The 22,321-nt window shown below is 61.0% G+C and overlaps 3 protein-coding genes across 3 annotated transcripts; all 3 read left to right on the plus strand.

The window, feature by feature from the left end:
• Positions 1-6,633: 6,633 nt before the first annotated feature.
• On the plus strand, positions 6,634-8,225 carry B4GAT1 (beta-1,4-glucuronyltransferase 1; the record flags this gene model as incomplete). The annotated part of the gene is made up of 2 exons (XM_084247622.1): positions 6,634-7,804; positions 8,034-8,225. Exons 1-2 carry the CDS (start codon positions 6,749-6,751, stop codon positions 8,223-8,225), a joined length of 1,248 nt encoding a protein of 415 aa, XP_084103748.1. The 5' UTR covers positions 6,634-6,748.
• A 3,400-nt stretch (positions 8,226-11,625) lies between these two features.
• Positions 11,626-15,412, plus strand: BRMS1 (BRMS1 transcriptional repressor and anoikis regulator). Its single transcript, XM_084237326.1, has 9 exons — positions 11,626-11,779; positions 11,857-11,947; positions 12,076-12,203; positions 12,333-12,412; positions 12,493-12,589; positions 13,033-13,125; positions 14,082-14,146; positions 14,506-14,545; positions 14,892-15,412. The coding sequence occupies exons 1-9, from the start codon at positions 11,641-11,643 to the stop codon at positions 14,897-14,899; spliced, it is 741 nt and encodes a 246-aa protein (XP_084093452.1). The 5' UTR covers positions 11,626-11,640; the 3' UTR covers positions 14,900-15,412.
• Positions 15,413-16,295: 883 nt separating this feature from the next.
• On the plus strand, positions 16,296-20,564 carry RIN1 (Ras and Rab interactor 1; the record flags this gene model as incomplete). The annotated part of the gene is made up of 10 exons (XM_084235759.1): positions 16,296-16,381; positions 16,516-16,696; positions 16,781-16,895; positions 16,979-17,051; positions 17,146-17,237; positions 17,375-18,136; positions 18,354-18,659; positions 18,956-19,087; positions 19,207-19,358; positions 20,070-20,564. The coding sequence occupies 10 exons, from the start codon at positions 16,296-16,298 to the stop codon at positions 20,562-20,564; spliced, it is 2,394 nt and encodes a 797-aa protein (XP_084091885.1).
• Positions 20,565-22,321: the final 1,757 nt, after the last annotated feature.

Consider the following 22,321-nt stretch of genomic DNA (forward strand, 5'->3'; position numbering starts at 1 on the left):
CGGTGGGAAGTGTAACAGAACGGTTCAGTAAGAACAATGTAATTAATAAATGAGCAACAGGTAAGAGCTGACAATGGATCTCCAGAGGCCAACAGACCTATGAAAAATGTTGATCATCTCTAATAAGAGATGCAGATGGAAACCACCATGAAATACCCCTACATGCCACGAGATCCCCCCACATGCCACGAGACCCCCCTCACGCCACGAGACCCCCCCTCACACCACGAGATCCCCCGCACGCCACGAGATCCCACTGCACACAACGAGATACCCTGCACACCACGAGATCCCCCGCACACCACGAGATCCCCCGCACACCACGAGATCCCCCGCACGCCACGAGATCCCCCCCGCATGCCACGAGACCCCCCCTCACACCACGAGATCCCCCACACGCCACGAGATCCCCCCCGCACACCATGACAAGGGCACATATTAAAAACAAGTGTGGAGGGGTGTGGAGAAAGGAGCCCTGTTACACAGTGGGGGGTGGAAACTAAGGAAAGTGATCTGAATTTACCTTTACAACTAAAAAGGGAAGTAGCATATGACCTGGCAGTCCCGCTCCTGGGCCTCCAGCCAGAGTAATATGAAACCACCAATTTAAAAAGGCCCCACGTCCCAGGGTTAGCAGCAGCCTGTTTACAACAGCTGGGACAGGGGAGCAGCCCAAATGCCCATCAACAGATGACTGGATCGAGGCCATGTGGTAAGTCCAGGCCTGCGGAATACTACTCAGTCATTTTGAACAAAATGAAAGGCGTTTGAGAGAATGATGTGCAGTAAAGCAAGTCAGAATGATCAAAGCAAGCACTGGACGTTTACACAGCAGACGACTTGATAAAACACAAAAACTAGCGGTCATAAAAGCCATCAGGAGGGCTGGGGCTAAGGGTGGGAGGAGGAAAGGGACAAGGGACAAGAGGGAGGGAGGGAGGAGGGTGCTTGAGAATCCACGACTCCCGGATACCACAAGTGAGAAGGGTCTGGAAGGGGAGAAAAGGGGGTCAGGATGTGTGGGGGGGCAGTGGGGTGCCCACAGGTTTCAGGTCAGGCCTGACAGCTCAAACTGCTCAAAACAAGAGCAGAAGAGCAGCTGCAAAACAAAGTGAAACCCTCTCTGTTTGTTAAAATAAAGAAAGAAAAAATTAACAGGATTGAAGGAGAAAGGGACGCTTCTATTATGTAATAGTTGGAGACTAAAGGGTAGAACAGTGCGACAGAACAGCAACAAGGAAATACAGGACTTGAACTCACTACAAGCCCGCCAGGCCGGCAGACACTACACACCACTGCACCCAAAGAGAGTTTGATGCACCTTCTTCTCAAGAGCACACACAACAGTCTCCAGGATAGATCCATATTGGTCCACAAAGCAAAGTTGCAATAAACTTTTTTTTTTTAAGATTTATTTATTTATTTATACAAGCACTGGGTACAGTCAGAAGCACGGGAGGGTGAAAGAATTCACCAGAGCCAGAGCGGGGAGCAGAGCAGGCAGAAGGACCGAAGGACACTGCTGAGGGGAGCAGCGGGCAGCAGGAGAGGTCTGCGCGCCATGTGGGACCCTCCCTCTGGTGGCCGGGGAGCAGCCGGGGATCGAACCGGCACTGCAGAGGCTGCGGACAGCTTCGCAACCCAGCGCTCAACCTCTGCACCACTGGGGAGGCCTGTAATAAACTTTTTTTTTTTTTTAATATTTTTTTTTTTAAAGATTTATTTATTTATACATACAAGCACTGGGTACAGTCAGAAGCGCGGGAGGGTGAGAGAATTCACCAGAGCCAGAGCGGGGAGCAGAGCAGGCAGAAGGACCGAAGTACACTGCTGAGGGGAGCAGTGGGCGGCAGGAGAGGTCTGCGCGCCATGTGGGACCCTCCTCCGGTGGCCGGGGAGCAGCCGGGGATCGAACTGGCGCTGCAGAGGCTGTGGGCAGCTTCGCAACCCAGCGCTCAACCGCTGCGCCACCGGGGAGGCCCTGTAATAAACTTTTAAAGATTGAAATCCTATAAAGTATATTCTCTAATCACAATGGAAACCAGGGATCAGTAACAAAAGAAAAACTGGAAATTTTACAAATATATGGCGATTAAATAACACGCTCTTAAGTAAGCATTTGGTCAAAAAGAAATTAAAAGAGAAATTTGAAAATCCCTTGAAAAAAATGAGAATGTAAATGACATAACAAAATGGATACAGCAAGAGCAGGACTTTAAGGAAATTTAAAGTTATGAATCTTAGCCTACATTAAAAAGGAAGAAAGATCTCAAATCAATAACCTAGTCTTACACCTTAAAAAAACTAGAAAAAAGAAAGCAAACAGACCCAAAGCTTACAGAAGATTAAAGTGGAGAGAAACAAAATGGAGCATAGGAAAAAAAATAGAGAAAATCTATGAACTCAAAATTTGGTTCTTTGAAACAATCGAAAAATCAAAACACCTCTGTCTAAACTAAGAAAAAAAGAAAGAATAATTTAAAATTACTAAAATCCGAAATGGAAGTGGGGCCATTGCTAGTGAATATAAGAAGTTAAAGGTGGGGGGGGCCTCCCCAGTGGCGCAGCAGGTTGAGCACTGCACTGTGAAGCTGTCTGCAGCCTCTGCAGCACTGGTTTGATCCCTGCTGGCTGGCGAGAATCCCACATGGTGTGGCAGACCTCTCCTGTCGCGCCCGCTGCTCCCCTCAGCAGTGTATTTCTGTTGTCTGCCTGTTCTGATCCCTGCTCTGTCTCTGGTGAATCCTCTTGCCCTCCTGAGCCTCTGGCCTGTACCCCAGCTCTTGTATAAAAATAAATAAATCTTTAAAAAAAAAAAAGAAGTTAAAAGGGGGCCTCCATGGTAGCTCAAGGTGTTAAGACACAACCTATGAGGCTGTCCACAACCACTGCAGCATGAGTTCGATCTCCAGCCAGGGAGCTACCCACATGGCACAGACCTCGCCTGTCTCCCCGCTGCTCCCCTCAGCAGTGTACTTCAGTAGATCCACCTGTTTTGCTCCCCACTCTGTCACTGCTGAATCCTCTCACCCCCCACACCTCTGGCCTGTACCCCAGTTCTTGCAAGCATAAAGAAATCTTTAAAAAAAGATTCTAGAGGAGGGAACGCTCCCCAATCCATTCTAGGCAACCATCATTACCTTGATGTCAAACCAGATAACAACATAAGAAAACTACAGACCGGGCTTCCCCGGTGGCACAGCAGTTGAGCGCTGGGCTGTGAAGCTGCCCGCAGCCTCTGCAGCACCTGTTTGATCCCCAACCGCCAGCAAGGGTCCCACATGGTGCGACAGACCTCTCCTCCCGCACCTGCTGCTCCCCTCAGCAGTGTGCTTCGTCAATCTGCCTGTTCTGTTCCCTACTCTGGCTCTGGTGAGTTCTCTCACCCTCCCGCGCTTCTGACTCTACCCAGTGCTTGTATAAATAAATAAATAAATAAATCTTTAAAAAAAAAAAAAAAGAAAAGAAAAAGGAAAATCTATTAAAAAAAAAGAGAGAAAACTACAGACCAATATCCTTTATAAATATAGATCCAAAACTTCTCAGCAAAATACTACCAAACCAAATGCAGAGCAAACTGAAAGGATTATGGCTTGTGACCAAGTCAGATTTACTGCAGAATGCAAGGTGGTTCAACATACAAAAATTGGAGTAACAAATCACATTCACAAAATGAAGGGGTAAAACCAATGATCGTTTTAATTTAAAAAAAGCATCTAGGCCTCCCCGGTGGCGCAGCAGTTTGAGCGCTGGGTTGAGAGGCTGCCAACTGCCTCTGCGGCATTGGTTCGATCCCCGGCTGCTCCCCGGCCACGGGGGAGGGTCCCACATGGCACGCAGACCTCTCCTGCCTCCTGCCGCCCGCTGCTCCCCTCAGCAGTGTACTTTGGTCCTTCTGCCTGCTCTGCTCCCCGCTCTGGCTCTGGTGAATTCTCTCACCCTCCCGCGCTTCTGACTGTACCCAGTGCTTGTATAAACAAAAACAAACAAACAAATAAATAAAGCATGCCTCTATTAAAAAAAAAAAGCATATAAAATTCAAATGCTCAGAGGGCCAGGGTGGGCAGGCAGAGACTCTGCCAAGGAGACTGCAAAGGGGGAGTCACGCGTATGCCCTGATCAACTGTCACCCCGTGGGAGTGCCGGCCTGGCACCGCCAGATCTTCAGAATCTAAAGCAGAAGTTGAAGAGCTAGACTTTATGTGAAACCTCCTGATTCACCAAAGTTAACAGCAGATGTGACTCATTTTTAAACACTGAGAAGCTTAAGGAAAATCCATCTGGCAACAAATCTGGCTTCTGACCTCCAGTTTGCCAGGCCTGGGCTGCCAATTTCTCTCCCTCCTGGCACGGGTCACTAGGGAAATCTGCCAAAGGCAGCACCCAAGTCTTCTGCAAGGTCCCCTTGCCAGCCTCACTAGGGCCCTGGTGGAGGCAGGTGCTCAGTAGGCACGCCAATTCTCCGGTCTCCCGGTCAACTTCCTACCCAACACCCTTGGCTCCCCAGTGCCTCCCAAGTCTGGAGCTCACGGTCCTCCCCGGGGTGCTCCAGGGCACCCTCCCGAGAGTCACAGTGCTGATCAACGATGATATATTTATTGACTACGTGGTGGAAGTACCTGCCTCCCCACAGTGCCTCACCTTCTGAAGAGTTCCCTGGATCCACTCTCATTAAAGCACCTTCTAGGAAATATAGGCGAAACACTACGTGATATGCACATCAAAGACATCTTTACAGACACATCACCCAGAGCAGTGATAGTGAAGGCAAAGATCAACAGCTGGGACTCCATCAAATTAAAGAGCTTCTGCACAGCAAAAGAGACAATAACCAAAACAAAGAGAAACCCCACTGACTGGGAGAACATTTTTGCACACAACACTAATGATAAAGGACGGATCACAAAAATCTGCAAAGAGCTGATGAGACTCAACACAAACAAAGAAAATAATCCTGTCAAACAATGGGCAGAAGTGCTAAAAAGAAACTTCTCTAAAGAGGAAATGAAAATGGCCAACAGGCATATGAAAAAATGTTCAACTTGTCATCAGGGAAATGCAAATCAAAACTACCATGAGATACCATCTCACACCAGTGAGAATGGCACATATTAAAAAAACTAGCAACAACAAATGTTGGTGAGGGTGTGGAGAAGAAGGAACCTCCTGCACTGTTGGTGGGAGTGCAAACTGGTCCAACCACCATGGAGAGCTGTGTGGAGATTTCTGGACCTACTAAACATAGAGCTTCCATAGGATCCAGCAATTCCACTCCTAGGTATTTACCCAAAGGACACAGAAACATCAATTCCAAAGAGGACCTGCACCCCTATGTTTATAGCAGCACTGTTTACAATAGCTAAGCTTTGGAAACAACCCAAATGCCCAAAAATAGATGACTGGATCAAGAAGATGTGGTCCATATACACCATGGAATATTACTCAGCATTCAAAAAAGATAAACACATGCAATTTGCAGCAACATGGATGGCGCTGGAAGGGATCATGCTCAGCGAAATAAGCCAGAAAGAAAAAGAAAAATCCCGGATGGTCTCACTCATAGCAGGAATCTAGAAAACTTAAATAAGGGACCAGGAAAATGAATAACTATAAGAAAGTGAAAATCAAAATCAACAAAAAACTATGAACCAGAGACACTTTATGGGGGGTGGGGGGCGGGGAGGGGAGGGATTGGGGTCAAAATAAAGGGATTGCAATTATATGGGGAATATAAAAATAAAATTTATTTTTAAAAAATAAATAAAGCACCTTCTGCACCTTGGCAGGTGTTAAAATATTTGCGGTGTGTAGTGGGGGGTGGGGGGGTGGGGAAAATACAAGTTAGCGCCCTGGGAGAAGTTCTGGGGAGGGGAACCAGCGGGTGAACACAGTAATCAAACACTCCACCACCACCAGCCCAGGTCCCACCACTTTAGAACAGGGGGTGGCACGAGCCTCTCTACTTGCTGCAGATAACAGACACCCGCCCCCAATTCAGCAGGGGCCAGAATGGCGGCTGCACCGGCTCCAAGGCCTCTCTCCAGGGAGACGCACCAGCGCACCTCGCACCCCGCCCAGCGGGCTCAGGCGACCGCGAGCGAAGGGGAGCGCGGCCCGGCTCCCCCACCCCGCAGCTCCCGGCCGGGGGGACTGGAAAAGGAAGTCTCACTCCCCGCGTAAAACACGGCCGACGAGGATGGGATTCGAACCCACGCGTGCAAAGCACAATGGATTAGCAGTCCATCGCCTTAACCACTCGGCCACCTCGTCCCGCCGGGCGCGCCCCTTGCGCGCGCCCCTATCCCCGCCGCGCGCCGCGGCTCCCGGCCGCCTCGACCCGCTCCCGGGCGCCCCGCGGGGAGTCGCGCGGGGAAGCGGCTCCTGCGTGCCCGCCGCCCGCCGCAGCCGTCCTCCGCCGGCAGCAGCTGGGTTCTGCCCCGGGTCCCCGACCCCGGCGCGGGCGCGCGCGGGCTGCAGGACGCGCTGGGCCGGGGGTCGCGCCCCCAGCCCGCCGGAGGGGCGCGCGGCCGGGGCGGGGCGAGGGCGGGCGGGCGGGCGAGCGGCTGCAGTTGCTCCTCCTGGCGCGCAGGGGGCGCGCGGGCGCGCGCAGGGGGCGGGGCCGGCGCGGGGCTCGGCTGGCCTCGGCTGCCTTCGGCGGCGCTCGGCAGGCTGCGGTAAATCCGGGCTCGCCGCGGCTGGCGGAGGCTGCGGCCCGGTGGTCCCTGCTGCGCGCCCCGAGCCCGGAGCCATGCAGATGTCCTACGCCATCCGGTGCGCCTTCTACCAGCTGCTGCTGGCCGCGCTGATGCTGGTGGCGATGCTGCAGCTGCTCTACCTGTCGCTGCTGTCCGGGCTGCACGGGCAGGAGGAGCAAGAGCAGTATTTCGAGTTCTTTCCCCCGTCCCCGCGGTCCGTGGACCAGGTCAAGGCACAGCTGCGCACCGCGCTGGCCTCCGGAGGCGTCCTGGACGCCAGCGGCGACTACCGCGTCTACAGGGGCCTGCTGAAGACCACCATGGACCCCAACGACGTGATCCTGGCCACGCACGCCAGCGTGGACAACCTGCTGCACCTCTCGGGCCTGCTGGAGCGCTGGGAGGGCCCGCTGTCCGTGTCGGTGTTCGCGGCCACCAAGGAGGAGGCGCAGCTGGCCACGGTGCTGACCTACGCGCTGAGCAGCCACTGCCCCGATATGCGCGCCCGGGTCGCCATGCACCTCGTGTGCCCCTCGCGCTACGAGGCCGCCGTGCCCGACCCCCGGGAGCCCGGGGAGTTCGCCCTGCTGCGGTCCTGCCAGGAGGTCTTTGACAAGCTAGCTAGGGTGGCCCAGCCCGGGATCAATTACGCGCTGGGCACCAATGTCTCCTACCCCAATAACCTGCTGAGGAACCTGGCTCGTGAGGGGGCCAACTATGCCCTGGTAATCGACGTGGACATGGTGCCCAGCGAGGGGCTGTGGAGAGGCCTGCGGGAAATGCTGGATCAGAGCAAGCAGTGGGGCGGCACCGCACTGGTAGTGCCTGCCTTTGAGATCCGTCGTGCCCGCCGCATGCCCATGAACAAAAACGAACTGCTGCAGCTTTACCAGGTGGGCGAGGTTCGGCCCTTCTATTATGGGCTGTGCACACCCTGCCAGGCGCCCACCAACTACTCCCGCTGGGTCAACCTGCCAGAAGAGACCTTACTGAGGCCTTCCTACGTGGTACCCTGGCAGGACCCCTGGGAACCATTCTACGTGGCTGGAGGCAAGGTGCCCACTTTCGATGAGCGCTTTCGGCAGTATGGCTTCAATCGCATCAGCCAGGTACCCATAGGGGAGAAGGCCAGGGAAGGTGGGGTGGTGGGTTCAGGGAGCTGAATGGCCCTGGGTGGAAAGGGAGGATCATAGTTCAGGGGGCGGTCGGATGACACCTGTGGAAGATCCAGGATGCCTCCAGAGGGAGTAGTGTGGATGCTGGAGCATGACTTCGGGGATATAAGTCTAGGTCCTAGGAATGTCATCAAACTTAGCTGACCTGTCTCTCCCCCCACAGGCCTGCGAGCTGCATATGGCAGGATTCGATTTCGAGGTGCTGAACGAAGGTTTTTTGATTCATAAGGGTTTCAAAGAAGCCTTGAAGTTTCATCCCCAAAAGGAGGCTGAAAATCAGCACAATAAGATCCTTTACCGCCAGTTCAAACAGGAGTTGAAGGCCAAGTATCCCAACTCCCCCCGTCACTGCTGAGCTCTCCTACCCTAGTCTGAGAAGTCTCAGCCTCCTTAGGCCACCCTTCAGGCCTGACTGGGGTAAGAAATGTCACTCCACTTTCCGTGGTAGCTGTGGTGTTGGAACACTGGACTTGGGGTGCTGGGACCAAGTCCTAGCTTTACCACTAACTAGCTGTGTGGCCTTGAGCAAATCCCATTCCCTCTCTGAGCCTCAGTTACCCGGTCTGTAAAAAGGGAGGTGAGAATACCTACCTCACAGAACTGTTGGGAGGCTCAGGTGAGATGCTACATGTGAAAACATTCTGTAAGCTTCGTACAAATGTGAAGTATTATTAATATTATTACAGTATTATTATTGTTATTGTTATTAACAATGGGGGGGGTGGGCAGCAGCAGAGTGCAAAGTATGAATGGGGCAGAGCTGAGAAGTCTGAGTACCCAACAAAATAAGCTTTTCGGAAAGAAGTCACAGGACGGCGTTGAATTCCGTCCTTCGCCTCGGTTCTCTCGGGCCTCCGCCCGCGGAGACGCTGGCGAAGGGGAGGGTCCGAGGTCGAGCCCCCCCCCCCAACAGGCTGGGCTGGGTTCTCTGCCTACCGCCGACAATGTGTAAATAAATACGTGTTCACACCTGCAGCTGACTCCGTTACTCTCCGAGGCGGGGGGCGGGGAGGTGCCGCCCCTTCTCCCCAGGCACGCCGCGGGGAGGCGACGGCGGCAGCCGGGCGCGGGCTCCCGCCGTCCCGGGCCCGGGAGAATCCCGTCCGTTGCTATGGCGACCGGCCCGCGGCGCGCCGGCGGCCCTCGCCCACCGCCGGCCAATGGCGAACTCCGGGGCCGGCGCCTCCTGGTGACGTACGCGGAAGTGCGGGCAGGCCCCGCCCCCGGGGGGGCAGGACCGGCGCGGCGCTTCCGGGAACCGCCGGCGGCCCGTAGTCCCCGGTCCCCCTCCAGGAGTCGCGGACGCGAGGCCCAGGCCCCACTCCCCGCGGTGCGTATCGCCACCCCCGGCGCCCAGTTCGGCCTCGCCGGCCCGTCGATCGGAGCCGGCCCAAAGCGGCTCTGTAACCGGCCGCACGCGTGCGGGGCCGCTGGGCGCCACTGGCCGCGCCGCCGGTGATTCCCGCCGCCGGCGCCGGCGCCGAGGAGGGTGGAGCGGGGCGTGAGGCCCCCGGCGCGCCGCGGAGGGGCCGGGTTGGCCTCTTCGAGGGCGGGGAAGGGGCTGCCTTCATGGAGGCCAACCCCGGGGACGCTGAGCCTGGGGGGAGGCATTGCTTGTGCACGGCGCCTGACAATTTGCTTGTCCCTGCCTGGCCCGTGCAGTCTTCAGCACTCAGCGGCCACGGCTGGCCTCGCTTCTTGCACCCGGTGAGGAGGGGTGGACCTGACTTAATTTAGCTCGTTCCGCAGAATCAGAGACAGCTGGCGGACAGACTCCCCCCTCTTCCCCTTCACTGCCGCCCTTTCTGGTTCGGAAAAGTAGGATTTATGTTGAATCACGCCAAGTAAATATACATGTATTTAACAGTGAAGAGGAATTGCAAACTGGGAACTTCGGGAGCTGAGGATTGAGAATGGGAAAGATGTGACTGGTGTAGAGAACCGAGTCAGAGTCAAATCATTTGTGAAATCTTCGAGGAAGGTGACTAAAGTGTCCGCCAGGCCAGTTGGACACAACTCAGATGGGTGTGGAGGAAGTTAACACTTTGGGGGTTAGTGGGACAACCACAAAGTAAAAGCCATCCCTGCCCCAGGAAAGTTTCTTGTGTTGAATTTGTATTTGTGAAATCTTCTAGTCATCACATGGGCCAGGACTGTGCTGGGCGGATAAGGCATTTGTGTAGCCCCTGCCTGGGCTGCAGAGACTTGAAAGAGGCCAATGGAGAGAAGGGATAAGGAGAGCTAAGCATTTGATGAGGGCTTGGGCAGGGCGGCGGTGGCCAGAACAGCCAAAGAACCTCACTGTGGCCACAGACACTTCCTGGTCTTTCCCCACTGGGCAGAGAGATCACGTTGGTGGAGACAACTGTTAGTCTCCTCTTGGGTGACTCGTGCCTGTCATCACTTTTCTGAAATTCTTCCTGTGACTTAGGGTCTTTCTCCTCCACCTCTCCTTGATTTCCTTCTCCTGTGCCTCAGTGTCATCCTCTGCCCCTCTGGCGACCCGGGTGTCGGCCCTGGACCTTGTCTCCACACATTCTGCCTTGCTAGCAGCATCCTCTCCCGAGGTCTGAGGAACTCACTCTATGCCAGCGAGCAGCTTCTGAGACTTAGGCCCCTGTGACCCCACCCCGCCTCGCGGCTCACCTCGGGGTCTTTGCACTTGCTACTCACTCTGCTTGGAATGTCTCTTCTGGCCTGCTCGGCTCATCTGGCCGTCTTCCTTTGGACACCCTCGCGGCTGCAAGGAGCTCCGGGTCCCAGGTGTTTGCCTCTCCCATTCACCCCCGCTCTTAACTCTTATCACACCCTAGTAACGGAGCGTCTTTGCCTCTCTCTCCCAGGAACTTGCAGGCTCCTTGAGGCCAGAGCCTGCCACACTGCCTGGGACCAAGCGTAGCTTAGGTTTTCCTGGAGCGTTAGATGCGTGAGTTCGGGAGGGAATGTTACCAGTGTTCTGTGTTGCCGAGAAGTCAGTAAGAGACGTGCTGAGAGACAGCAGTGGCCGCAAGGACAGCAGCGGCCACAAGGGATCCTGTAGTGGGTTAACTCCAGGATCCCTGTCAGCTGAGCGCGATGATAGGGAAACAGATTGAGATGAGTGGGAGGTGGAGATGGGCGCGGAGCACGTCTGCGCCCAGAACTTTGAAAGTGTGGCTGGGAGGCGGGAAACGGAGAGCGGTTAAGTGGAATGGGGTGAGGTTTTTGCTGCTGCTGTTTCCGAATGGCGGCAGCTGCCCGGGCAGGCGTGAAGTCTCACAGGAAGCAGCCACCAAGAAACAGTGGAAGATGCAGATGGGGGTGGACCGCGGGTGACCCCGGGTGCCAGAGGAGGCAGGAGAAGGGATTTGACCTGGAGCGCAGTGAGAAGTCGAGGATGGTGGAGCTGGGTGCAGAGCACCCGTCCCCGGCAGAAGGAACAGCAGGGGTGCGCGGTGTGGCCTGTGAGCACTGGCCCTCAGAAGGGAACTGGACCACGCCAGGCGTCCTGGGAGCCCTGTCAGAAGTTTGGCTCCTCCTGTCAGCAGTGGGATCCACCTTCCCCTTGCTTGAGGGCGGGCTAGGATGGGCGGGCGGCACCGCTGTGTCCAAGGGCACAGCACCTCGGGGCTCCTGTTCTGGGAGACGCAACTGCCCGCCCAGAGTGCGCTTGGGTGTGGCCGCCCGGCCCTTCCCTGGCCGCGGGTCAGGCCTGGCCACCCCGCCACTTTCACGCCCGGAGCCGCGGGCCATGGTGAGTGACGGCTCCCCCCGCCACCCCCAGCACCCAGATGCCCATCCAGCCCCCGAGTAAAGACGCTGAAGAGATGGAGGCCGAGGGTGATTCCGCCGCCGAGATGAATGGCGAGGAGGAGGAGAGCGAGGAGGAGCGCAGCGGCAGCCAGACCGAGTCCGAGGAGGAGAGCTCTGGTGGGTGAGCCCCTGCGCCCACCCTGCCCCTGCACCTCCCCTGCACCCCCCGCCCCCTGACGGGCCTCTCGCCCCAGAGATGGACGACGAGGACTATGAGCGGCGCCGCAGCGAGTGCGTGAGCGAGATGCTGGACCTGGAGAAGCAGTTCTCGGAGCTGAAGGAGAAGTGAGCGCGGCTGGGCTGGCGCGCGGGGTGGCCGGCGGGGTGGGGGTGGGGGGGAGGCCTGCCGGGGTGCCCCAGCGAGCAGGCGCTCTGCATGTTTGAGGGATGAGCAAATGGGTGTTACCTCCCAGGTTGTTCAGGGAGCGACTGAGTCAGCTGCGGGTGCGGCTGGAGGAAGTGGGGGCTGAGAGAGCACCCGAATACACAGAGCCTCTGGGGGGGCTGCAGAGGAGCCTCAAGATTCGCATTCAGGTGGCAGGTCTGTGGGTTGTCCTGTGCGCCCGGCCCGGTCTGCCCCCGCCCTGTTCCCCTTGCGGAGGCCATGGTGCTCTCCCCGCCCCCCGCCCCCCCCCAGCCGTGCAGGGCCTCCCTTCCCCTCCCTCCGCAGGGATCTACAAGGGCTTCTGTCTGGACGTGATCAGGAATAAATACGAGTGTGAACTTCAGGGGGCCAAACAGCACCTGGAGGTGACTGGCAGGGACGGGTGCGCAGGTGGGGGGCTGAGGCCTCCCCTCCCCTCAGCTCACCTGCTCCCCACCCCTCCCAGAGTGAGAAGCTGCTGCTGTACGACAGCCTGCAGGGGGAGCTGCAGGAGCGCATCCAGAGGCTGGAGGAGGACCGCCAGAGCCTGGACCTCAGCTCTGGTGAGGACTTGGGCACCCCTGCCTCACCCAGTGCCCTCGCCCAACCCTGCATGCCCAAGGGAGTGGCAAGAGGACCTGCCTCGTGGGTCACTGTGGACAGTGGGGGCGCAGGGAACGTGGGTGGCTGTCCTCTGCCCCTGCTTTCCGGAGGGAGGTGTCACTCTGACACAAGGCAGCCACAGGGCCCTCCCCGGTGCCCACGTTCATATGGGGCCCTGGGGGGCAGCAGTGGTCATCACCCCACCACCCACTAGACCAGTGGAAAAGCTGAGGCTTCCCAAAGTGCCGTGACCCCTTTCCCGGGGCCCCAGCTTCCCGCCCCAGCCCAAGCTTCCCTCCACTTTCTCGGGGGAGGTGGTGCCGGGGAAGGGCTGGCCTGGCCCAGAGGAGGGCACCTGGGAGCAGGGCTCACGCTCGGTCCTGACTCGGGTGTGGGGGCACAGAGTGGTGGGGCGACAAACTGCAAGCCAGAGGCAGCTCCAAGACCTGGGACGCCCTGCCGCCCAGCAAGAGGAAGAAGGCGCCCCTCGTTTCTGGTATCCTTCTGCCCACGGCACCTGCGCCAGGCAGGACGGCAGGGTCGGAGCCAGACCTGGGGCGGGGGCACGGCAGGCAGAGTCAGACCAGACCTGTTTGCCAGCACCCTGCCCAGAGGAAGCCGGCTCGCAGGGCCAGTTGTGGGCTTCTGGGCTCTGCACCCAAGAGAAATAGACACACAGACTTCCCCTGACTTCCTGAGTGAGGTTCCCTCAGAAGGCCCCCAAGATACCCCTCACTGCCGGCCTCTGCTCACTCCCTCCCTCCTCTCGGCCTGCGGTGCCTGTAAGGTGCTCATCCCACATGTTGCCTCCTCCACGAAGCCTCTCCCGTCTCTCCCGGTGGCTGTGGTTTCTGGCGTGCTGTGGGATAGTTGCCTCTGTCCTGCCCGAGGCCTGAGCCTGGAGTCCAGGCCTGCAGTGCTTCACCCCTGCTCGCGCACAGACGAGCTGAACGGATCCCCGTCCCGTCCACCCCCAGTACAGCCGCAGCAGCCAGGTTTCAGGTTCTGGCAGGGCACAGGGAATCTGGCTGACAGCGACTTGTGGGTGAAGGGGAGGAGGCATCCGTCACAGCGGCACACAGCAGCGGTCCCCTGGGGGGTGGGGACCTGACACCCGAGGAAGGTTTTCAGGATGAAGTGGAGGAAAGGGAGGGGGCGGGGTGGGAGGAGCAGCCAGGTCTCCCAGAGGGTGGGATGACCCTTGGGGCTGGAGGGGAGGGGAGGCAGGCCCCGGGGCTTGGGGCTCCCTGCGCCCCCCCCCACCCCCCCCCCCCCCCGTGAACGCAGTGAAATAGGCTGTGGGTTCCTAAGGTCCTGGGGCTTAGAGGAAGGAGGGAGGGCATGAGCCCCCAGCTCCCCTCCCCAACATCCCCTGCACCACCTCTACGAGTACTGGGGTGCCCACTCCCTGCCCCCTCCCCTGCGCTTCCTGCTTCCTTGACCTGGCCACAGGCCCCTACATCGTGTACATGCTGCAGGAGATCGACATCCTGGAGGACTGGACGGCCATCAAAAAGGTGGGACCCTGCTGTCTGCTTCCCCTACCCTGCCTGGGGGCGGGACTGCCAGTGTGGCTCCCCCACCCGACACCAGCCTGCGTGGGCTTTCTGGGGGTCTGGGAGCTCTGTTCAGCCCTTGACTCCCCGGCCTCGGCCCAGGCACCTAGCACTGCTGGCAGCTCCCAGGTTTTTGGGGGGTGGGAGGGGGGTGCTGAGAAGTAGCTGGGCCAAGAGACCACAGCAGAGCTTCACCTATAAAAGGTCTTACGCTCCCCATCCCTCTGGGTGGAGCACCCCCCCTGCCTCCCCAGAGAGGCTGGTGTGGGAGCACCTTGCCCAGCTCACACAGGCTCTTGGTGCTTTTCTCCTCCCACTAGGCCAGGGCCGCCGTGTCCCCACAGAAGAGGAAGTCAGAAGGTAAGAACCACAGGGGCTGCTCAACCTCCCCCGCCCAGCCTCCAGGGAGAGCGCCCAGAGAGAGGCCGTGTCTGATCAGTGGCCTGCTAGCTTTGGGGTGATCTGGGCTTGAGAGCACGGTAAGGGACTGGGGAGTAGGAATCAGGATAGGGTGGGGAAGCTCTAGGTTGATGGGGCCAGGAGATAGAGCCCCTGCTGAGCTTAGTCCCGGAGGGCTGGAACGCTGAGCCCTTGGATGAAAGCCGAGGCAAGGCCTGCACGGTGGGCCCCCAAATGAAGCAGCTGCCTCCCTCCTGGCTCAGCTTCCACCGCCCACAATGTCTTTTTTCTTCCCATGTGCCCCCAGGACCTTGACCCTGCATTTCACAGCCAAGGGACCCCCGGAGCAACTGGCACCCAACCCAAGATGTGCATTATCCTGCTGCAGAAAGTCTGATGGCAACAAGCTCCTCAGGCTTGGCTGTTGGCTCCAGTGTTCTGGCCCCCTCCGGCCAGCACTGGGCTCGACTCCTCTGCTCCTCCTCTGGGCCCTGGACACTGGGGCCTGCAGCTGCCCTGGGCAGGAAAGACTGTCTCAGCCAGCCCCATGGTCCTTCCCTGTGCCCACCCAAAACATGTGCGTTTCTTGAGCCAAAGCCGCATCCTTCCTGCTCACCTCGCACCTGGCTCCCGCCCCTGAGCCAGTGAGCTGTGTGGGGACTTTGATCCAGAAATGATGGGGGCCTGGCCATCGCGGCTGCGGCTCTGAGAAGCCAGGCTCCCCAGGTCTTCTCAGGGCGGTTCTTGGTGTCTGCCTCCCAGCTTTCGGGGACTGGATTAAAGCCTCTCCTGGGACTTCGGTGTGACACTCGTGTCTGATTTATCTCGCAAGGGGATCAGAGCCCCCAGTGGGAACACCGGAGACAGGTCGTCTCTTCTGGGGTCTCTGCTGTATGACTCCCACTTCTCACCACCCAGGGAGCACGGGCTGGGGGAGGGAGCTGGGCCCTGGACTGGCTGGCGCTGGGGAGCAGACTCTGAAGCAACACGTGGCCTGGGTGGGGCGGGGGCTGGGCGCTGGGAGAGCGGGTCAGGTCTGCACCTGCCCCAGCGGCTGGGCAGATTGGCAAGGCAGGCCGGGAGGGCCTGCGTGCGTGGGAGGCAGCCGGCAGCAGCGCCATGTGCTGACGACCTCACAGCCAGACTCCCCCCTGTTTCGAGTGTTAGAACCACCCCCAGAACCTCAGTTAAGCAAAGGGGTTCGTTCCCATGGAGACAGCGCATCCTTTCTCCATGGCAACCCGAAAACCCAACACCAACTTAGGCTCAGGGATGAGTCACCTGTGGCCGACAGGGGGCGCTCGCCCGCCAGGCTGACCCCGAGCGCCGGACTCGGGAGCCACGGGCCGCGCGGGAAGGTGCTTCAAGGGCGAGGCCGAGGGGCCGGGGCAGAGCCCCGCTTTTAACCCCTTCCCGGCCGCCCGCGCGGGGGGAGCAGGCGGGCGCGGCCGCGGAGCTCTGCGTGGAGGCGGCGGCCCCGCAGCTGGGCGCTCCGAGCGGCGCCGCACCGAGGGGTCCCTGCCCGCAGGCGGGGCCCGGCGCGGAGAGGGAGGGGCCGGCGCCCGGCCCGAGCGGCCGCCCGGGAGTTAACGCGGGCGCGACGGGGCGCGCCGCCCGCAGGAAGTGTTACTCACCGCCGGGAATGCGCGCGCGCCCGCCGGGGGCTGATTCTCTTCCTGCGCCCCGCGAGACGGCACCGGAGCGCCCGGCCATGGAAGCCCCGGGGCAGCCCGGGCTGGGCGCCTTCCGAGCCCCCAGCCCGTCCAGCCCCGCTCCCGGCCACCTGGAGAGGGAAAAGTTAGTGGAGTCAGGAGGCCGGCGGCGCGGGGGCCGGGAGGGACGCGGGGCAGCGCCGCCTCGGGCAGGGGCGGGGGGCGGCCGGGCGGGCGCGCCGGCCCCGGCCCCGGCCCAGCTCTGGTGCCCGCCCCCAGGCCCGCCCAGGACCCGCTGTACGACGTGCCCCAGGCCGGCGGGGCGCAGGCAGGTGGGCCCCAGCGGCCCGGGCGCGCCGTGAGCCTGCGGGAGCGCCTGCTGCTCACCCGGCCCGTGTGGCTGCAGCTGCGGGCCAACGCGGCGGCCGCTCTGCACACGCTGAGGACCGAGCCCCCGGGGGTGAGTCGCCCGACCTGGGGCCGCTGGCAGAGGTTGGGTGGGCGAGGCGGCGGCCCGGAGCCCTGAGTCTCCGGCCACTCGCAGACGTTCCTGGTGCGGAAATCTCACACTCGCCAGTGCCAAGTCCTGTGCGTGCGACTCCCCGAGGCCAGCGGCCCCTCCTTCGTCTCCAGCCACTGCATCCAGGAGAGCCCCAGGGGTGAGAGGGGCAGGCCCGGCCGGAGGGGGCTAGAGGCCGGCATGGGGGTTCCCCAGGGAACTACCTCACTTCCCATCTCTCAGGGGTCTCCTTGGAGGGCTCCGCGCTCGCGTTCCCGGACCTGGTCCAGCTCATCTGCACGTACTGCTATGCCCGGTGAGCCGCCCGCTCCCCGGGCACCCGCTGCTCTCTGCCCCGCAGCCAGGAGCACCCCTCGCCCCTGACTTTCTGCTCCCCTCTCTGGCCTCAGGGACATCCTTCTCCTCCCACTCCAGCTCCCCAGAGCCATCCGCCACGCAGCCACCCACAAGGAGCTGGAAGCCATCTCCCATCTAGGCATTGGTAAGGTCTCCCCTGCTACCACTGCCCAGATGGGCCAGCCGAGGGCAGGGAGGCACACCGCCCCGGGCCTGTGCCTTTCCCCGGGTCAGTGCCCTCCCCAAACTTCCTCCAGGCTCCAATTAGTGCCTCTCCCCTAGAGTTCTGGAGCTCCTCCCTCAACACCAAGGCTCAGCCTGGCCCCTCCGAAGGCCCGTTGCTGCCCCGGCTGAAGCCCCGGTCCCCGCAGGAGCTGGACCAGGGCACCGGAGCCGCCCTGTGCTTCTTCAACCCCCTGTTCCCAGGGGACTTGGGCCCCACCAAGCGGGAGAAATTCAAGAGGAGCTTCAAAGTGCGGGTGTCCACGGAGACCTCTAGCCCCCTGTCTCCTCCGGCCGTGCCTCCTCCCCCGGTCCCCGTGCTGCCAGGGGCAGCCCCCCACCAGACAGAACGGCTGCCTCCTCACCAGCTGCTGCGGAGGGAGAGCTCAGTGGGGTACCGAGTACCCAGCGGCGGTGGCGGTGGCGGCGGCGGGGCCAGCCCTGGTCTCCCTCCCCTCCCCTCCCTGCAGGAGGTGGACTGCGGCTCCCCCAGCAGCTCAGAGGAGGAAGGGGCCCCGGGAGTGTCTGGGGGAAGCCCAGCCACCTCACCCCATCTGGGCCGCCGCCGGCCTCTGCTTCGCTCCATGAGCGCGGCCTTCTGCTCGCTGCTGGCGCCCGAGCGGCAGGTGGGCCGCGCCGCGGCCTCGCTGATGCAGGATCGGCACACGGCCGTGGGCCAGCTGGTGCAGGACCTGCTCACCCAGGTGCGGGCGCGGCCCGAGCCCCGGGAGCTGCAGGGCGTCCGCGAGGCGCTGAGCCGGGCGCGGGCCATGCTGAGCGCGGAGCTGGGCCCTGAGAAGCTGCTGCCACCGGAGAGGCTGGGTGAGACCCCAGCCCGGGCCAGGCTGGTCCACGCTCTCCTTCCTCCGCCATGCAGGCCTGAGTCTGTTCTGCCACCGCACGAACCACCTTGTCTCAGCGCCGAGCAAGGGGTTCCCAGCTTGCCAAGATCCTCCTCCTCCCCTTCTCCCCTCCCCTCCCCCCGCACCCCTTCGGGACTCTGCCCCTGGGGACCCTGACCCCTGCCTGTTCTCCCCAGAACGTGTCCTGGAGAAGTCTCTGCATCGCTCTGTGCTCAAGCCTCTCAGGCCCATCCTGGCGGCCCGCCTGCGGCGCCGGCTCTCTGCGGACGGCTCCCTGAGCCGCCTGGCGGAAGGCCTCCGCCTGGCCCGGACCCAGGGCCCCGCGGCCTTTGGCTCCCACCTGAGCCTGCCCTCCTCGGTGGAGGTGGAGCAGGTGCGCCAGAAGCTGCTGCAGCTGCTCCGCTCCTACTCGCCCAGTGCCCAGGTCAAGCGGCTCCTGCAGGCCTGCCAGCTGCTCTACGTGGCACTGAGAACCCAGGCTGGTGCGCCTCCACGGCCCCCAGGCAGGCCCCCCCCCCGGTCAGAGGCAGGCCCCCACAGGCAGAGGCTCCAGCAGGGGGGCTATGGGTCCAACCACCCCATCTCACAGATGGTGAAACTGAGGCCTGGAGAGCACTGTCCTCTCCCTGGTACCCCCCCCTTGCCTGCCACAGAGCCTGCACTGCCCAGGGCCCAGCAGGGAGAGGCGAGGGGTGCCCTTCCCAGTCCGAGACCAGGACTGAACGCTGCCCCCGGCTTCCCAGAGGAGCCTGAAGCTTCCTCCTCCACCACCCCACAGGGGAGGGCGCGGGGGCTGATGAGTTCCTCCCGCTGCTGAGCCTGGTCCTGGCCCAGTGCGACCTTCCTGAGCTGCTTCTGGAGGCCGAGTACATGTCGGAGCTGCTGGAGCCTGCCCTGCTCACTGGAGAGGGTGAGGGACGCCCGCGCCTCCCTGCCCGCCGGGGAGAGCACCCTGAGGCCACAGGGAAGGGCAGTGGGAGCCAGCCCCCACCCCCACCTGAGTGGCCTCCTACCCACCCCCGGTCCCAGGTGGCTACTACCTGACCAGCCTCTCGGCCAGCCTGGCCCTGCTGAGCGGCCTGGACGAGGCCCACAGCCTCCCCCTGACCCCCTCACAGGAGCTGCAGCGCTCCCTCCGCCTCTGGGAGCAGCGCCGCCTGCCTGCCACCCACAGCTCCCAGGTAAAAGCCCACACGCCCTCCCGGCCCAGGGCAGGGGGGCATCTGGGGCAGCCCCTCCTTTACCCAGGGGGCAGCAGGGAGAGGCCACTCCGCGTAGCAGACACAGCAGTCGGGCACGGGCCAAAGGTAGCCTTTCACAAGACAGTTCATTCTACCCTCTGGGGCCTCAGCCCCGAGCTGGCACAGGGCCCATGAGGACACTGAGACCTGGCCTGGAGAGGGACAGACACGGATTCCGGCCCAGACCCAGGCCTCTGCCCCAGCTGGAGCTCTGTCCCCCTCCCCACCCTGTCTGGGCTCAGGCCTGCGGTCCTCAGGGCGGCCCCTGCCCTGCCCCCACCGTGCCCTCCATCCAAGCCAGTCAGGGGCCCTTCCCAGACTTGGGCGACAGCGCAGACTTCGCAGCCAGATTCAAATCCTAACTGCCACTTTCTGGTTGGGGAAGCTTGGGGAGGGGAGGTAACACTTCTGTGCCCCAATTTTCTCATCTATAAAATGGGGTGATAGCAGCCACCCCCTGGGCTTGAAGTGAGGCTCGAGGGAGCCCCCTGGGAACTCAGCTGTTCCAACGGTCTTTGCCAATTGCTTTTGCTCCACTCCTCTTGCCCCCACCCCCAGCAGCCCTGGGGCCTAATGCTGGCACCTCAGGCCAGAGAGCCAGGTGCCCCCCAGGCAGGGCTGAGGTCCTGTTTTGATTCTCTTTCCACACAGCACCTCCTCCGAGTGGCCTATCAGGACCCCAGCAGTGGCTGCACCTCCAAGACCCTGGCCGTGCCCCCAGGGGCCTCGATCGCCACCCTGAGCCAGCTCTGTGGCACCAAGTTCCGGGTTCCCCAGCCTGGCACGTTCGGCCTCTACCTGTACAAGGAGCAGGGCTACCAGCGCCTGCCCCCCGGGGTCCTGGTCCACAGGCTCCCCACCACCGGCTACCTCGTCTACCGCAGGGCAGAGTGGCCTGAGGCCCCAGAGGCCTCCCCTGGGGCAGCGACAGAGACGGCCAGTGGGGAGCCAGAGGTAGGGGGCAAGGAGGAGGAAAAAAGGGGCAGGGGAGGTAGTGATATCGAAGTCAAAGCCAGCCCCAGGGACAGCAGGGGAGAGTCTGAGGCAACTGTGGAGGGGGCCAAGGAGGGTGAGGGCCAGGCCAGGGGAACTCCTGCTCAGCCAGGGGGGCCAGAGGCAGAGGGAAGTGGGGTGGCAGAGGAATAGCTGGAAGTGGCCAGAGTGTCCTGGGGCAGGAGGCTCAGCCTGCAGGGAAGGCCTTTTAGAGCCACCAGCCACACTCGCCCTTCACCGTCCTCACCCCAGGGCCTTTCCGGTGTCTGCCACCACCTGTTTATCTCTGTGATCACACCTGCTGGGCGAGCACTTGGGTTGGGCACATCTAGGACACTGGAGTAAAAACTCAGGGGGCTTGGAGGACCTCACAGCAAGGGCCAAGGCCCCTTGCCTCTTGTCCTTCTCCCCTGCTGGAGGTCGGCCGGCCAGCAGCGGAGAGTGCCCGACCTCTGGAGCTGCGGAGGGCCTCTGTCAGGCTCTCTCTGCAATGCCCCCACCCCCTTAGAGAGGGGTACAGCCTAGAGTAGGGCTACTGCCCAAAAAGCCCACTCCAGGCTGGGGCTTCAACGCTCTGAAGAGTTCCACCCTCTCTGGGGGACTCAGGGAGGCAGCAAGGGTTTGGGGCCCCCAGCCCACCTGGATCAGGAGCACCTCCAAGCCTGTATACTCACCTGTGAAGCTGCTGACCTGCCCCCCCACCCAGAAGTCCACCAGGGCTGGAGCTCAGGCCAAACTGAGCTCAGACCAGGGGGTAGGGAGGGAAGGGGTGGGATGGGAGCAGCGCCCCCACCCTCCAAGCGCCTGTTCTTGCAATGACCCGAGGGTATGTTCATCCAGGGGAACCCCGGAGGGCAGCTCCCAGCGAGGAAGCACCAAGTCCCAATCTTCCGCCCAGGTGGGAAGTCCTGCCAGGCAGGCTGGCATCCCAAGGGACCCGGACAGGAGAGATACCACCACTGGCAGGGAGAGAGGCTTCCCAAGTGGAGGCGGGGGACTTTAAAAGCATTTCTCTGCACTTAACATACTGGGATTGCAGAAGAGCTTTATGGGAGGCAGGGCGGGGCATATTACCCACCGAAGCTCAGGAAAGTGACCCAGCACTTTCCTGGGCTCCCCCACCCAAACCTGGGCTCAGGCCCCAACTACATCCTCTATTCTAAGACACCTGTAAATTAACCCTCCAGGCCCAGCAGCCCCAAAGGCAGCCCTAGGTGCCCAGAGCATCAGCAAACCCCAGCAAAGAACAAGCCAGAGACGACCACTAGGTGGCGCGCGTGGCTCGAGAAGCTGCGGAAGAAGTTGGGGGGGGGGGGTGCTGTGACTCCAGGGCCCCAGCAACCCAGTGGCCACAGGTTATGACAGGCATCCTGGAATGGAGGCCGAGGCTGCAGGCCCCAGCTCCCCTGGAGTCAGGGGATCTTGGGGGTCAGACACTGATCACAAAGGGATACCAGCCCGCATGTCGGACACACTCAAGGTCCAAGCCCAGACCTTGGAGTCAGACCATCCAGACACAGCCCAGGTGCAGGGCTCCCAGATTTCCCCAGAGGCCACTGGCAGCCCTTACCTCCCAGTTTCTCGCCGGCAGGGATCCCCCGGCTCTTTTGTTTGCCTTCCCTCCCCCATGCCTACCCCCAGCGCCTGGCACAGTGCTGGACACTCCATAGGCGCTCAATAAATGTTATCTGCTGATTGGAGTCTGATAATAAGCCACTGGCAGCGAGGTGGGAAGCAGGGAGGCCTAGGGAGGGCAGGGTTCTGGGAACCAAACAGGATGTCTGCAGTTCAGTCCCAGAGGAAGAACCTGGAGTAGCTGATAGGGGGGTGCTCCCAGAACCCCAGGGCCGGATGCGGAGCTGTCTCACGGGAACTAGGGCTGGCTGAATCGGCTGGGCCCCTGCCTCGCG

The sequence above is a fragment of the Talpa europaea genome (assembly GCF_964194135.1).
Source record: "Talpa europaea genome assembly, chromosome: 1".
Lineage (NCBI taxonomy): Eukaryota > Metazoa > Chordata > Mammalia > Eulipotyphla > Talpidae > Talpa > Talpa europaea.